Here is an 18,115-nt window from a genome sequence, read left to right on the forward strand (position 1 = left end):
TTAACTAAAAAACATTGGCCTACTCCAAAGTCACGAAAACTTCTGCTTCATTTCCTTAGGTTTTAGAGTTTTTGCTTTTATTTTAAGGTTGATGACCTTTTTTAATCCAATTTTTGTGTGATATGAGGTACAAATTGACGTTGACTTTTCTCCATAAATATATCCTTGTTCTACCACTTATTTTAAAAGCTATGGAATTATCTTGGCACCTATCAAAAGTCAATAGGCCATGTAAGTGTGAGTCTGTTTCTGGTTTCTAGTCTGTTCACTGGTTCATGTCTATCTTTATCTCAATGTTACACCTCTGCTACTTTAAGTAGCAAAGCTTTATCCAAATAGTACAAGTTCTGTACTTTTTTCGTTTTCAAATTGTTTTGGCTATTCTGGGTCATTTGCATTTACACATAAATTTTATAATCAGTTTGTTTACAAAAATGACTGCAAGAATTTCTAGTTAAACTGCATTATTTATATGCCAATTTAGGGATAATTAACATTTATAAGAGTCTTCCAATTCACAATTGTGGTGTATCTCCATCCAGTTAGCTTTTCTTTCATTTCTTACCAATTGATGTGGTTTTCACTGGACACATTGGATAAATCTTACACAAACTTGGTTGTATTTGTCCCTAATTATTTTCTCTAATTCTACTGTAAATGGTAGCTTTTACACTTCCATTTCCAATTATGTGTTGCTAGCATGTAGAAACAAAAGTGAGTTTTGTATATTGAACTCATACCTTACTAACCTCACTTACTATAGTTTACCTCTTTTTTTGGCTTTTCAACATGTTTGATCGTGTCTTCTGCAAAGAGTTTAATCTTACAATATTTATGCTTTTCCTCTTTCTTGCTTTATTTCTTAGGTTGGATCTTCAGTACAGGATGAAGTAGAAATGGTGACAGGTACCTCTTTGCCTTCCCCAGCTTGGAAGAAAACCAAACCATTATGCATGACGCTAGCTGCAGGTTTCAGCTCCTCTCTGCCAGGTTAAGGAGGCTCCCTCCTAATTCTGGTTTGCTCCTTTTTTTTTTATCATCAATGGATGCTGAACTTCATTACACACGTTCTCTGCATCCACTGGGAGGCCCCTGTTCCCTCACCCCTGTACTGTTAATTCGGTGAATTACATCAATTTTAAAAATTCTGGTAATTGATATTTAAAAATCATTTTAACTTTGGTAAAATACACATGAAGTTATCATTTTAATCATGTTTAAGTGTATCATTCCCTATCGTTAAGTACACTTACTGTCATGCAACCTAGCTCCACAGCTGTTTCATCTGGAGTAACTGAAACTATCCATTAAACAGCTCTCCATTTCCCCCTTCCCCTTTTCATTCATTTTCTTTTACGAAAATTTCAATCTGTGACCAACTGGAAATAAAAAGGCCCTTCACTTCAGAAAACTTTAAAAGACATGTTCTAAATCAGTTGGTTTACTAGAAATAAAAAGCAAGCATTTTAAACATGTGCTTGGCTTGCATATGAAGCTTTAGTCCTCCACACAAAAAAATCAGTGTCTGGGGAGAACAAATACACATCACTAATTTCCTGTCAGTTTCATCACTTCAAACCAGGTAAAATTAAACTGTGTTCTTAAAGCAATTTATCTCACTCAAAGCATAATTTCTTTTTTAAGTACATCCAAGCCTGACCACTGCTTGACTATCAACAAAAGAGTAAGTCATCTTCTCCTGTCTTCTGGGATTCCTCTCTACTCAGTCCTGGCCAAAGCATCTTGGTGTTACTTAGCCAACACGGACAAGCTATTACTATGTTTTTAATTAAAAAAAAAAAAAAAGATAAGACCTGACTAAGAATTTCTAGTTTAGTGATCACTGGCTCACCTTTTAACAAGCACCCATCTTAGCATTCCTTCTGTTATTCTACAATGGTTTGGCTTTGTGGACAAGATTTCATTCATTTTTTTTTAAAGACTAAACTCCATCACTCAGTTTCAGTTTGTGGAGTCAGTTCTTCACAAACTGGCAGTGTTAAGGTGTGAGGGGATGATACGGACATCGGATGTGGACTGCCACGTGTTCATCCAGTCGCGTGTCCCTGGGATGTGAGATTCTTTGGTTGCAGCAATAAAACTTCTAACAGCAAAGAAATATACTGTATAATAGTTTTATTTTTCTCATTTTACTATTTTTACATTTTATGCACAAATATTTTTATCTGAGTAAAAATAGAAAATAACTGTTTTATGTAAAATTACAAAAAAAATAAAAACCACAAAGAAATACATAATTGTTATTATGACAGTATAAGTGTCTTTATTTAAAGAGTAAAAATGTATGCAAAAATCCTCCTCCCTTTTACAAAAAATTGAGAATTTTTTTTCTGGCAGCAAGTGAAATATCACTGAATATCAATATTTTTACACCCTGTAGATGTGAAGACATTAAGTTAGTCACAGGTTGTTTTGCAATTATGAATTTAAAAATATTTTTGTGCTATTTCAAAGATACACTAGTTCCTTTTAAAAGGCAGTAGCATAAAATGATGAATATGTAAAAGAGCAAACCTCGCAAAAAATATCTGGAGGTACAATCCTTTAAAGAAATATCATACTTGAGTTTCACCATTAATCAGAGGATAAAAACAACTACACAGTTTTTCCTAATTAACTGACACAGACTGACACAAAAACGAATGTGATAAGTTGATTCATGTGAGGATCGGCCACACACAGCAATTCTGCTTAGTTTGATTTTCTGGTGCCAACAACAAACTTCCAAACTTTAAGCTAGCTAGATACCCATGAAAGTGGCTCAATGAGAACCTTATGTGGAAAATAAGTTTTAAAACAAAAGTGAACACTTCATTATTCTTATACTTATAAGGTACAAAAGATGACCAAAAATTTTATCTTTCATCCTCTGAATATATTATAAATTCTCCTGTGGAAAATTCATTCATAAAAACATAATGAAGAATGATAGTGTGAATTATATTTTCTTTCATAATCTTTTAATAAGGGAAAAAGACTACCTGACTTTCCGATAACTGAACTTCAATAAGGACAATGGAAATAGTTTATGTAAGTTGAGACAAAGTAACAGAAGTTTTTGAATCAACTGGGGAGATTAGTCTCATTACTTTACCTATGTTATGGTAGGTACATAAAATGAGAAACAGAGGCAAAGAAGAAGAGCACCCGATCACATGTGAGAATCATCTCTGTTCAAATTATGAGAAATAAAAACTGCTCAGGGAAGAAAAGGGACAGAATGAGCGTGTGTGTGAGTGTTTAAAACATCTGAGGAATGTTTAAAGGGAAAAAAATAGTTTGATTTTAGGAATCTAAAATAAATGCAGGTGTTCCTTGCCTTAAAAAATATATATATACCTATAAAGGAAATCTGCCATCCTGGCTAAAATTTTAACATAATGTCACCCAAAAAGTATTTTAAAAGTCAAGTATTTCAAGCTCTTGATAATATGCCAGAATAGTATACTTTATTTTTTTTTAAATTATAAGTGACTTGTCAACTCCCCAGGCCATTAATGGATGGTGCAAAATCTTCTTTTTAGCTATTTGTTATCTGAAACTAGAGCTTCTGTGTATTATTTCATAGTGCTAGTCTACTCAGGTATTCTTCCAATCACTACACCTAATAGTTGTCAGTCTATCTGGTATGTGTTTATAAAAAGATAAAAATGGGGAAGTTATAAATTTGATTCTTTTTTAGCTATTTGCTGCAGGGTCTTCAAAAACTTACTACAATAATATAAATGAACCAACATTACACTTGTAGTCCTACAGCACAGCACTTAAAAGTTATGAGGTTATCAGACGAGGAGATCACGGATCCCTCCTCTCCTCCTTGTTCCTAAGAGCCCTGCATCCTGTGGTTCATTCTGAACCTCTCTTTAGTATTGTTGACCTTGCCTGTATCACTGTGGCCATCTCCTCCTAGTTAGTCAAAAGCATTAACTCTCTTATAAATCTGTTTAGAGGGATGAATTTAAAGTAAATGGTGAGGGAGAAGGTACATAAAGGAATATTTGAGAATCAATCTTCTGCCACAAGAGGATTAGAAGTTATGTGCCAGTATCTCATATCAGGATTTATACAAACCTTAAAACAAACAACAACAATACAAAAACCAAAGCAAGGTAAGTGAGTGAGCGAGCAAGCAAGCAAAAAAGAAAGACCTTTCTAGCCACTTCTGTTAGTGTTAGCTTGTGGTAAGTAAAGAGTTTCATATATATGAATTATTTAATATCTTAAGATTTATAAAAATGAATTATTACCTTTTGAAATATCTTTCCTTTTGAGTACTGTCTTCCTATATGTGTGTACCTATATATATAGGAAATAATCAAATGGACATGTACATAGATATTTATATACTCACACACATAAATATTCAAAAGGAAAAAATTAAATAAATGGGAAATTTTGTTTTAAGACTGCCTGTACTGGAGGTCAAAATTTCCTTTTTACTATTACTATTTGCAAGTAATTTACTAATATCTTGAAAGGTAAAGTACTGCTGACTGATTTAAAGTCTTCATTTCATCAGAAACACAATGACTATATAAACTGCTTTGCATAATAATCGGCACTAAAGGGTAATTTTTAAAAAAGAGAGAGAGAGAAGCCAAACCAAAACAAGCCAACTTTTGGCTGAGTTATACCTTCTTGGTTTTTTTTTTTAAATCTCTGACAGGAAAAACAGAGATCATTTCAAATTTTTTGTCATAGTTGGTTTATTAGAATTAAATGCCTCTAAGAATAATTTAAATTATTGGCCTGACATTATGAATAATCTACACAGAAATCCTTAAACCTGGCTTGAGTTAAGCCAGATTTCAACCTGGATCTCCCTCTCCAGCACTGCTCTTCTGCCAGTCCAAACTGCTTTATGTCCTCCGCTTGCCAATCCATATATTACTTTAATAACCTGATACTGTTCGTTTAGCATTTTATTATTATATATTTATTTGATATGGCTGTTTTAGCTCTGCTTGACGAGATGAAACAGGCACACATGCTTTAGCTGTTAAAATTCCACATTCCGGTTCTATGTAAAGAAAGCAACATCTAAAGCAGCAGAGAGGGGAAACAATTATATTTTCAAAAATAGTTAAGCCACATTGTTTCCTGGAGATACTTCATTTATTTTTCATCCTCAGATGCTACTGGCAATTTTTGGTAGGGCTAGGCATTAATACTGACCAGTTTAGCTTTCCTGGCTGTTAACAAATTATCCACAATGAACCTGCCTTCATACTGAAGCCATTGTGGTGACCTTTTAACATATACATATTCTAAAATATATGCTCAAAGTAAAAAGATTCAAATTCACAAGAGTATGAAATATTTATAAAAAAATCATGCATCAGATTGTACAGTCTAGAAATAAAAGATTTAAATTCAGTAATAAAGGTAAGAGCAATCAATACTTGCTCTAGCATTTAAGAAAGACCTCGAAACCCCAGAAGGTCCTGGGCTCAGTTATCCTTTTCTGTTTGCAGAGAAGCCGTAGCCAGGGCTACTGCCGTGACTGGCTGGGCAATTCCATGGAGCTGCATCTTCGCAAGTTTCTTCTGTTCACATTCTGTGACCAATCGGTTCAACTCTGCGGCACTGTATCCAATAAGAGTCTTCAAGTCACAGACAAACTTGTATACAAATCTTTTGCCTTGAACTTTACAAATCATGTCCCCATCATAGTAATATCTTTAAAAAGAGAAAAACACATCAGCACTGTATAAAAAAAAACAAGTTTGGACTTCTTACAATATTTCACAGACTCTTCCGTAAGCAGAACACTAGTAGAGCACTGCACATACCGTAATGGCAACCTCCACTGAAGTTACATAGAAATACTTGATGTTACCATCCAAGGAAACCTCAGGGCATTATTTATTAAAATTCCAATGCTCGGTACTCCAAAACATTATATGCTAAATTTCAAAGCATATTTTCCACACAATATAAAACACTGATTTAAAAATAAACATCATTAAACAAAATAAAAACCTTTATTACTATAGAACCTATGAACAAGGGCTTAGAGTCAGAATGTTCAGACTTGAAATCCAGCATCTTATCTCCTTTGTGCCCAGCAGAAAGCCACCAGATCTCTGATCCTTTATCCCTCATCTATAAAAGGTTAAAAACAGTACTTACTCTCCTGAACTGTTGAGGATTAAAAGGATTATTGTTGCAAAATGCTTAAGCACACAATAACTGGCAAACAGTCCTGTATTAAACAGGCGCCATGCTGATGATTAAGAATCCATATAGAAGGAAGGAATTTTTAATGCACACAGTCTAAGGATTGCTGAAATGTCTACTTCTTTTCCGTCTTGAACAAAATCCTGTATTGGGTAACCTTCTCTTCACTTTTATCATGTTAGTAAGTGAAGGCTTTCCTTTCAGAGAAGTTCTCCAAATCCAATAGGGAACCTCAAAAGTAAGGAAAAGGGCTAGAAGAGACAATACAAAAAAACCTCGAAATGGGACATCATTAAGAAACAATGTTTCTGAACCTTACATTGGTTCCATTTGTGGAAAACACTCTAGAACAGCGACTTCCAGCCTTTTTCATCTCATGGGACACACAAACTAATTACTAACATTCTGTGGCACACCAAAAATACGTTTTTTGCTGGTATGACAAAAAAACAGGTATAATTTCAATTCCTCCACACTGGACCACCACTGTGCTGACTGTTGTCGTCTGCTTATCTGACCACCTAAGGTATAAAAGAGGTCAGTGACGCTGACTCAAATAGTCAGGTACTGCACGCTGTAAAAATACTTGCAGCACCGACTGAAAATTTCTGTTCTAGGAGGCTAGTTTGTTGCTGCTTTCTATGGAGATGGAAGTAGAGCAGGACTTACATTTAATTTGGAAAACAGACTTTATTTACCACTTTGTACTGCCCATTCCAATAACAGGGAGAAAAAAGCTCAGTGAAGACTTCTGGGCTGGCAGGCTGTGAAACCTTTATTTTAACATAATACTGCCCACTGGCACCCATTCGATGGAGAGCTGTTAGTGATTTATGACAAAAGGATCATTTGTAAAAGTGCCAATGGTATAAACTAACATATACGGGAGAATTTTGTTATAAAAGTCACTCAGTTTGAGTCCATTAATGAAATGACTGACTTATACACAGAAAATCATGTCCTCTTTCCCTAAATGTAGAACAGCAAAGACAGAATAGTCGTGTCCACTTTCCCAGTACGAGATGTAACACATTGGGCGTGGCCTTGTGTTTCCTTCTGTGCCCATACGCTAACACCGAAGGCAGATCTCAGTGCACAAACCTCCAAATGCTTGTCATTCAGTGTAAATGCTACTGGCATTTCAGTTTCTTAAGAGAAGTCCTACATGTTAGGCTGTAATAAACAGACACTCGAGAAAAAAGAACAAAGAAAGAAAGTAGCTTTGTATTTCAAGGGAGAAACTAAGGTGGTATAATCTAATGTTTCTTGGTAAGAGGTGATAAAAAGTACATACACCTAAGTTTTCATTTTACCTAATACTCCCTTCAATTTATTAGATAAATCACACAACCACGTAATAGTTCATTCCATTTGCTCCCCTCTAAAATGAAGTGAAAGGTACACAATACCTGTATTTTCATGAACATAATTTCTTCCTTTTTTTTGAAACTTTTTTTTAACCTTTTAAATTGTGAAATATATCACCAACCAAAAGGACAGAAATGTGAACAGCTCCGTGACTGATGACAACGTGCACGTTCACCCGTGAGCCCCGAGTCGGGGCAGGAAACTGCTGCCCGGACCCGAGTCCCAGGCACGGCCCCTCCCCCTCCCCGTCGTCACTCCCCCTGCCCAGGGGTGGACACAATCCTGTCTCCTGACAGCAACTTCAGTGCTTTCGCTTCCATTCTTGTCACCCAAACACGTATCCTAAATGCTGTAATTTAGTTTTCCTGTGTTTTTCAAACTTTACTCTATTGATGCATTCATATAGTCCACGAATAAGTCTGGGTTGTTTTTTGGGGGCCTGGATTTTTACCGAATATTATATTTATGAAGTTCACCCATTATCAGTGCTTGGAATAATATTTCATTCTCATGGGTACACAGTTTATTTTCCTCTACTGTGTATTCACTCTACTCAATTTTATTTATTCACTCTACCTTTGACAGCTATGAGTATACTGCGCATCCCCAAAGTTCATGTATGCCACGTCACTGTCACAAAAAACCCTGCATGAGTCCCTGATTTCGCTAACCAAAAACATCCGAAGAATATTTTCACTTTTACGAAAAAAAGCAAAAAAGCTAAGTGTTTAGCATTTGTTTCCCAGCAAGCCATTAGAGAGGCGGCATGTACTCCAAGCAGCAACCCTGCCCAACCTCTTCCCCGGGAACTAAACTCGGCCTCTCCACATCAAGCTGCACCTGCTTTGAACTCTCTATAAGCAACTGTGCTCTGCACATTTATTCTGTACATTCCTGCTTTTACTGCATGCCACTGTTATATTAGATTTTATGTTATTTGATACAATTTGGTAGGTTATTTTGGGGTGCAGGAACACTTAAAAATGTTTCTATATAAGCTGATGGTAATTGCTTCTTCATTTGATGCTAGGTCAGCTTATGAAAGGCTTTTCTGGACCACTGCACTTTCAGAGAGTGGGAGAAACCTGTATCTGGGTAGTTTCCAGTTTTTACATGTTATCAATAATTTTGTTATGAGCACTATGGTGTGGATATATGCGTGCATTTTTATTTGTTAAAATAGTTAAGAGACAAACTGCTGGCTTACAGGTTATAATTTACATTCCCACCAAAAGTGTAGAAGCATTCCCATTGCTCTGCACCCTCACTAACCCTCCTGGTACTGGTAATCATCTTATTTGAGCCATCTGAGGTTGTGTGTTGTACCATTTTATTGTGGTTTTAAATTGCATTTCCCTAATTACTAATAACCTCTACATATATTTATTGGCCACCTGAAAAAAATCTCTGAAATGTCTATTTAAGTCTCTTGTTCATTTTTTCTCTTTTTCCTAACAATTTGTAAGAGTTCTTTAGATATTCCAGGTATAACTCTTACATCAGATACATGTGGCCTGTTTTTTTCACTCTCTTGCTGGGTTCTGATGACCACAAGTTCTTAATTTAAAAGTAGCTGTATTTATTGATCTTTCTTTTTTAAGTGAGTTTTTAAAAAGATTTTATTCATTTATCTTTAGAGAGATGGGAAGGGAGGGAGAAAGAGAGAGAGAGAAACACTGATGTGTGGGTGCCTCTTGCATGGCCCCCAACTGGGGTCCCAGCCCACAACCCAGGCATGTGCCCTGACTGGGAATCGAACCAGTCATGTTCAAACCAGCAACCCTTTGATTCGCAGGCCTGTACTCAATCTACTGAGCCACACCAGCCAGGTCTGATCCTTTCTACTAGGCTTAATGTTTTTGGTTTTGTTCAATGTCTTTCCTCACCTATCAAAGTCCTAAAGGTATTTCCAGATGCTTTCCTATTTTATTTTTGACATTTAGAGCCACAAGCTCCACAGAACTGATTTTTAGCAAGATATGTTTTCCTTTTTCCCCATACGGATGTCAGCTGTCCCAACAACACTGACTGAAAAATAGGTCTTGTCATCATGTCCTCTCCCCATTTTCATTTTAAAATCAAACACTCCTGTATTTTCTTGCTTCTATTTGGGCTACCTATTCTAACCTAGGGTCAATTTGACTCTCGTAAGCAAACAGCACACTGTTTTAGTTTCATTGCTGTAGCTTCATAGTGAGTCTCAACATCCCATACAGCAAGACTTCTCACCTTACTAATCTTCTTCAGGTTACTGTGGTGCATTACATTCCCATACAAATTTTGTGATTATCTTGTCAAGTTCTATGAAAAAAACTTATTCAGATGGTTACTGCATTGCAACTTAGGTCAATCTAGGAAGAACTGATACCTTAATTGTTAGTTTGAATAATTCATTTGTAATTTCGAGTGGATTTGTATGTACACAATAATATCAACTGTCAAAACTGGCAGTGTTGATTCTGATTATACTCAGGATTTTTAGTTAGCTGGCAAAATGTTTGAGACTGAATAAATGACAAACACACTGAAAATAAAGCATTTTAGTTATTTATGAACACTAAGGAAAACAAAAGGTCATTCTAGAAAAGAAAAATAATCACAGTGGAGTATGTAACAGTTCTTGCAATGGCCATGATCCCATAATGAGGAACACTGATCTGAACACAATTCCCATGTAGTCAGAGTGGGATGAGCGGGCAAAAGCATGTGTGTGTGTAGTGGTAAGAGGCAGCGCATCCTCTCTTGCTGTGCGACTCAGATGCAAAGTCCAAGGAAACAAGAAGTAGCAGTAAAAATGTTACTTAGAAATACAGAAGTAAATTGCGGAACTACTTCACTATATTCACTCTTCAAAAAAAGAAATAATTCTATGATATTCCTACATATTCTACTTCCCAGATACTTAAATGCACACACTGAATTTCCATCACTGTAGTGAACATAATTTCTTATAGTAATTACATCAAAAAACTTCATACTATGTAGAGGAAATTATAAATAAGTTTATTCCATTCCAATTCCATCGATGTGAAGGGTGGATATTCAGATTTAGGCCATTGTAAGGGGGGGAAAAAGGGAAAATGGGTCATCATTTTGCATCTAATTATAAAAATAGACAATATCTGTATGTTTGCTAAAGTTTACACTCAGTTCAGCAATGCAAATAACAGTATCTTTATCTGTTATGTAAATGATAGAAACCTCAAAGATGTTTCTATCATTAAAACCAAACATGTTGGTTTTAAACAGTGGAGCATATGCTTTTAAATCAGATAAAAACAAGTAACTCTTTCCCGTTAGGCTATCAGCAGACTTCTCAGCAGTAAGGTGGCAGGCCAGGAGGGCATGGAATGATATTTAAAATATTCAAAGATAAGAACTGCCAGCTGCCAAGAAAAATCTACCCAGCAGTTAACCTTCAGGTGTAAAGGATAAAGAGAAGCTTTCCCTGATAAAAACAAATCTTAAAAAAACTCTATGTACCTCAAAATTATCACTAAAGATGTGCTTAAGAAGTCATTTTTAACAGTAGTGTGAAAAATTTTAGCTGTTTTTATATATAACAAAACAATACTTATAAAAACAAGTATTTTAACATCACTACATAACAGTGTTTACACTTAGAATAAGAAGTCATTTTTTTAGAAAGTCTTAATATTTATTTTAAAAAGTGATAAATGCTCACCTTAATGCACGACTGAGTTTCTCATAGTTCATTGTAGGTTTATTTTTACGTTGTCCCCATTTTTGTGCAACCAGTTCAGGCTGATTGAGCTTAAACTCGCCTTCGTCACCAACCCAAGAAATGCAGTCTCGAGCATCCTTGTCAGTAAGAAGCTCGAGCAAAAACTGCCACAGCTGAATTTGGCCATTGTTTCCTAAATGGACAGGGATAAGCAGTGACTGCAGTGCATTAACAGAGGGCAAAAGACAACAGACAGTCTCTCTGGTCCCTGTCTCAGCCGTGCTAAAAGCACAGGTGCTTTTTCAAATGCTGTCTGAGCACTACCAGAGAAACGGTCCATACTCACATTTTCATAGAGTGAAATTAAACTCAATACACATAATTTGACAAATTTTATCTGGTGACGATAATGCAAAAATACCTGTTCTGTTCCCTGGTGAGCTTCTATCTTCTCCTGAAATCCTGGGAGCTCTTTGTACTTTGGCCGCTTTTGCACTACTGTTTATACCTTTAATTGTAGTTGGTGTAGCAGACTGAACTGACGCTGGAATAATTTGGACAGCTGCAAAGAAAGACAAGGGAAAAACTGCTTTCTCTCCTAACACAAACATTTAAAAAAACTGCAGAAAGACATAAAATGCAATTAGTTTAACTAATGCCCCTCTACTTACATCAACAAAAGGCCTCATTTTAAAATGCCTTAATCCACAACAGTTTAGAACAAAGTTTCAAGGATAAGGCATCATATCATGCTTGCTCATGAATCTCAACTTAGTGCATAAGAGTTGGTCTTCTTATTTTTGAAATAACTCAGTGATGTATACAGAGATATAAAATATTTGATCATTAAAAATGCTTTATCAGATGTTGGGAAAACGTGGACAAATGTGAACTCGTATTCCACTACTGATGAGAATCCAAATATATACCACCAGTTTGAAGAAAAAAACTGGTACTGCCTAGTAAGGCTGAAAAGGTCGATACTTACAACCAGAAAATTTCACGTACATTCCGACAAATACTTATTCAATGATACGTTCACCGAAGTTTAATATACAGCAGGAAAAATGAATGAAATAGAGCTGTAAGTATCAATAAGGGTAGGTCTCATAACTTTTAAGCAAAAACGCAAGTTATAAAAGGATATGGATAGTATATTACCATTTTTCCCAAAAAGTTTAAACATGCAAACAACACTATAAAGTGTTTATGGTTACATAGTTGGTAAAAATATAAAATATGCATAGAATAATAGGAAACACCCAATTCAGGATAGCCATTTAAAATGGGATCTGCAACAGGCAAACTTTATATATAAAGATTTCTTTCTTTATAGTGCATGGTGTTATACTTACTGTACACAGATGTTGGTTATAGCTTATTTCTTTGTGTATCTAAAATACTTCATAAGTATTTAAAAATTAGTTTATCTTTTTACTACCTTGCAGTACTGAATAAAGGAAACATTTCGTATTGATAAATGCACCATATGTTATGGGTAGGAATACTCACGTTGATCGATTGTAACTATCTCATTCATCTGCTGTTCTTGGCTTGCCAATACATCTGAAAAAAAACATACAAACATTTTTGGTTTCATTTAAAACCAGAAATGCAAACCCCAATCCAGTAAAATTGAACTTAATAGACATGATTCTTTCAAAAGAAACACAATTACAACCAAAACTAACCAAGCAAAAAAAGCAAAATATCAATTGAAACTTATTGGCATGATAACTTTAAAAATATTTGACAGTCATTCTATAACAAACATATTTTTGAGATAAATAACAAAGGGAAAACTTCAATTTCTTTTTAGAGTTCATTATACAGAGAATCATGGTTTTTAAAATGTAAATATCTACAGCTAAATCTATTTATCTATCTATAAAAAACCATGTGAAACACGGAAAAATAGCAGAGATGAGAATATACACCACACTGAAATTATTTAAATATACATTCTTCACTAAAAAGGCTCCCTCAAGATGATCAGAGAAATCATAATTTAATAATCTATTCTAATAGCCACTTTTAAATAAACTGTTTTAATTTGACAATGCTTTTTCAAGATAGCTAAATTTTCAATAACTGTTAACTGTCCTAAGGGTCACAAATAAACTAGATTATTTAACAGGTCTACAAATACAGCTTCCAAACCTAAGAGTTACATCATAAAAGGCACTAATATATAATCCCTTAGAGAACCATTCATTACTCATCTACCACTGTTCTTTACCTCTCAAACAAGAGGTACACTTCCCAGTCTCTACTACTTTAGCCTATTTACTGCCCATTATTGCCTGGAAGCATCTTGAAATTGAAATTGTATCAACCAACAATCATCTGTGTACAGAGACCTGGGACCTGGGCTCCCAACACAGTGCTACTTAGGGTGCTGTGCGAGGACCCCGTTCTACACACACACACAGCTGGAAAGGACTAGAGGACCAAAAAGAAGTCTGAATCCTACTTGTCAGGTGGGAGTTTTCTTTGGGGGTCCTGGGCTTGGGGGTTTAAACAATTATATGAAACTAGCCTCAGACAGATCCGGGTTCCGATCTGAACATTCATGTATTGGCTGTGTAACTTTGGTTGTCATTCAACCAGCAAGAACATTAAGAATTCCTTATGTTTATATGCAGTATCCCGTAACTGCCACCTCATGAGGTGGCCCTGAGGATTAGAGGAAAATGCTTTTAAGAAGCACAGTGCCTGAAACAGTTAACTTTTCAGCAACTGAAGATGCTACTGTTTTATCCAGATTCCTAGTTCCAAGAATTCTCCCCAAGAACTGTTGTCTCTCTTGAAGAAAAACCCATGCTTCCTGTTTGTGGCAAATTTCCCCCCGAAAATTTTATAAAAGTACCTTGAAGAGGCAAAGTGCAACTGAAATGGAAATTGTCCCATTGGTGACTATAAATGAACAAAGGAGCCCTAGCCTAAAAAGAGGCAAAACAGAGAGTCACCATCACATAGCACAGATGTGACCACCCCATAACACTAGCTTCTAAGTCCTGATTCTCAGTTTCGTCTGTTTTCCAGGAACTCTCAAAATAGAAGGTAAAACATGGAAAGAGAGGTGTTTTTGAAAGCTTGGCATAAGACCATTTAGGCACTCTAAATATCATATTCCTCTGTGACTTGCAGCCTTAATATAGAGATTAAATTAAGAAAATACACATAAAACTCTTAGCACAGCCTTACACAGTTAATAAATGTTAAGTATTACTGTTGTTATCAATAAGCAATTACAATAACCAAGTTATAAAGAAATAAAATTAAGTTACAATGTAAACAGATAATAACTCCAACTTATACATTTTCGAAGAAGCTCCAGATGACTCCAAAGAATTTCTCCCCGAGGGACTCGCTGAAAAAAATCTTCTTGGTTGAGACTGCATAATTCTCGTCCTGAAATGTTGAGTGTGCTGAGGTCTATATCAGTCATGCTGAATTCCTTCATGACCCAAACTACCCAGTGCAAGACCTGGTCTGTGGACCACTGTATAGGATCTAAAAAGAAAAATAGTACCATTAGCCTAGTTTCATCTTAGGTATTATATACATTTTTAGTTAACTTGTCAACATACATACACAGAGAAAATCCAGACAGCTTCCCCCTGTCCAAGTAGGTCAAGTTAGCTCAGCGTATAAAGTAAAAAAGATTTTTATGTTATACTTTCACTTTAGCTCCTTTTCAATTTCTTAATCTAAATTTTTGATGGATTCATATGGTTCTGTGTCCATCAGTCTGAAATTTTCTCAAGAAAAGCAAAACGCAAAATTGTTCTTGAGTGGGCCAAATGAAATGAAATATGTGATTACCCTGGAGGAAGTTATCCAAGTTTAAAAATTCATCTTGTAACCCTGGCTGGTGTGGCTCAGTGGATTATGAGCTGGCCTGCAAACCAATGGTCAACAGTTCAAGTCCCAGTCAGGGCATGTGCCTGGGTTACAGGCCAGGTCTCCAGTAGGGGGTGCATGAGAGGCAAACACACACTGATGTTTCTCTTCCTCTCTTTCTCCTCCCCTTCCCCTGTCTAAAAATAAATAAATAAAATCTTTATAAAAAATGTTTATCTTGTAGTAGTGTATAACTTGATGCACTAGAAAAAAGTAAAAACCAAAGGGGTTTCTATGGAGCTAGGCTTACTATCCAAAAAGTGAACAATGCAGTCATTCCTTCTTCTTGCTGCTTCTTATAAAAAGCTGGTTGCTCCTGCATTCACCCTTACTATACAACATGCGAATTGCCTGTTTAGTCAACTGTCTTCTCCTATAATACATTGAGGTCTTAAAAAAAGAATGGTGTCTCGTAAATTATTCTATCTTTAAAATTTACCACAGTGCCTTGTGCATATATTTGTTCAATCTACAAAAGGTGAATCAAAATAATTTCATTTCCTCATTGTTTTTTACTAATTAAATTCAAAAATGAAAAAAAGGCCAACATGTAAAAATATATTTCATCATTGTATTCCTGACCTAATAGACCTAATAGAGCACTCTACTCATAGAACTTTAATAAACACGAGCTGAATTAATTTTGGTATAGGTATTGATGCATGGAGATGATCTATCCAAATAATACTGATTATATGCCATCAAGATACATGTTATTCAATAAGAAATTAGATGGGAAAAAAATAACATTTAGGTACTTAATCAGGAGCCAATATACACTAAAATCAATCAACATAAGGATACAGGATTAACAGCCAAAGAATTGATTTTTTTTCTGTGATTTTTTTCAGGAGGATTCTGAGAAGATGGCAGAGAAACTGAAATTTTTTTTCCTGAATTAAGAATCACTAAAATCAATTATAGAACAAAAGCAAAAATCCATTAATATTTTCAATAAAAACAAGAGATCCCCATGGACCCCGAAATACATTCAGGTGAAGATAAAGCAGTAACAACCACAAGACCTCCACAGTGTGCGCATCTGTGCAGGAGAACCCACAGGGGGCGTAAAGACACATCTGACACACCATCCACTGTGAGCATGGAAAACCCGAACACAGCTGGAGGTATCCATTAAAAGCACAACAGACCAAAGTGAAAGGAGCAGCTCAAAGCAGTTTTGCTCAACCCAACAGCAGCTGAATACAAATGTCTGGTAAGGCTTAGGGGCTGGAGCAGTGCAGCACCTGTTGAGTTTTTCAAACTGAGCCAAAACCATTTCTAGAGAGTGGACCACAATGAGGAGAAACTGGTGGGAGTGGAATTGAAACTGAGTAGCATAGAACACCAAGGGAAAGGAAAGAACAGGTCCAGGTAAAAGTGGAGTAAGGGGACATAAAGGAACTGAGAAAGCAAGTAGCTCTATGAAAACAAGAGAAGAGGGGGTGTGGCTCATTAGAAAAACTATGCAAACCACACTTCCCCTTAAAAGTCCAAGAATGCTCACTTTACATAAACAAAAAAAGTAGCAAATCAAAGTAGAAGAAAAACAGAAATAGTCTAGTTTGTTTGCTAAAATAATATCAGGACTTCTGGTTTAACATTACTAATTGGCCATGCATGTTCTCCTTGCCTTTTCTCTAAGACCCCAGTACAGTGATAGTAAAATCATTTTTAAGAGATGTAAACTCATAGGAATATAAGTAGGAAATGTCAGAAATGATTTGGGAGATTTCCACAAATTTTTTGAAGATAATAACCAGAATGAAAATCCAGCAAAGTAAGAAAAGCCATAACCTCAAAGATCTATCAAGGAGGATACCAATAAAAAATGAAAGTATTCCTGCCTGCAGAACCCCCTCACTGGCTTAGGTCCTGGTGGTTCCAGGAAGCAGGAGAGGTTTAAGTGAGAAATGTGGAGGTAGATATAAAGTATGCTGAGAACCTCCAGCGCCTCTCCTTCATTCTCAGGAGCCACCTGAATGAAAGCAACCACACACATGTGAACTCCAGAACACTTTAGATCTGGGAGAGACATTAAGCAGATACTGAGATAACTGACCTCAGTAAGAAAAGTGTAAAAACTAAAGAGCAAAACCTTTCCTATCTCCCTATTTTCCATGCCCCTTTTCATTTCCAGAATGTAGCATTCACTTACACATTAACCGCAAATCCTCATGTCAACCTTACACTCTTGACAAGTGTTTGGCTAATTCCAGGTAAGTTGAAGAGACCCAGGAAACAGACCTATACACAGTGACATTTGAAAATCTTTTAATGAGCCCTGGCTGGTGTGGCTCAGTGGACTGAGCACTGCCTTGCGATGCAAAGGGTCACCGGTTCAGTTCCCAGTCAGGGCACTTGCCTGGGTGGCAGGCTGGATCCCCAGTTGGGGGCACACAAGAGGCAACCACACACTGATATTTCTCTTCCTTTCTTCCTCCCTCCCTTCCCCTCTCTCTAAAAAATAAATGAATAAAATATTTTTAAAAAATAAAGTCTCTGTGCAACAAGTGTTAAAAAAAAAAATCTTTTAATGAAAGAACCACTATCCCAACTTTACCAGTGTATAGTGAGCAAATCCCTTACAGAACTTCAAACTAATTCATTTTAAAGTTATTCCCTTTTAAATATAAACAGATGGTCAAATGTAAAGATATTTGACAGGCTGAAATCAAACCATGAGAAAAACAAAAAACCAACAGGAGAAAGAAGAAATAATGCAATAAAAAACTGAAAAAACAACTTACCCCTCAATTATAATATACTCAGAAAACATGTATCTATAAAATAAGATCAGAAAGCCATGGAAAAGCAACAACCAAAAATAAAGAGACCTTATGAAGTAAAAATAAAAATCAGACAGGTTGCAATATAAAGACAAAACAATTGACAGAAGGCAGTACAAATAGACATGAAGATGAAAAATGGAAGAAACCCAGAAGATTGAACAGT

General features: G+C 35.8%; 1 protein-coding gene across 2 annotated transcripts in view; it reads right to left on the bottom strand.

The window, feature by feature from the left end:
* Nucleotides 1–5,072: 5,072 nt before the first annotated feature.
* GABPA (GA binding protein transcription factor subunit alpha) overlaps nucleotides 5,073–18,115 on the bottom strand; it is a 32,318-nt gene continuing 19,275 nt past the window's right edge. For both annotated transcript variants that reach the window (XM_045850990.1, XM_045850989.1), the window contains exons 6-10: nucleotides 14,576–14,770; nucleotides 12,767–12,820; nucleotides 11,676–11,816; nucleotides 11,255–11,447; nucleotides 5,073–5,700 (exon numbers count right to left, since the gene is read on the bottom strand). In XM_045850990.1, the coding sequence (XP_045706946.1) occupies nucleotides 5,472–5,700; nucleotides 11,255–11,447; nucleotides 11,676–11,816; nucleotides 12,767–12,820; nucleotides 14,576–14,770 (812 nt within the window). In that variant the 3' untranslated portion in view covers nucleotides 5,073–5,471. The remainder of the gene's footprint in view (nucleotides 5,701–11,254; nucleotides 11,448–11,675; nucleotides 11,817–12,766; nucleotides 12,821–14,575; nucleotides 14,771–18,115) is intronic.

This window comes from Phyllostomus hastatus, unplaced genomic scaffold (genome assembly GCF_019186645.2).
Source record: "Phyllostomus hastatus isolate PE091 unplaced genomic scaffold, TTU_PhHast_1.1 phas_contig_86, whole genome shotgun sequence".
Taxonomy (NCBI): Eukaryota; Metazoa; Chordata; class Mammalia; order Chiroptera; family Phyllostomidae; genus Phyllostomus; species Phyllostomus hastatus.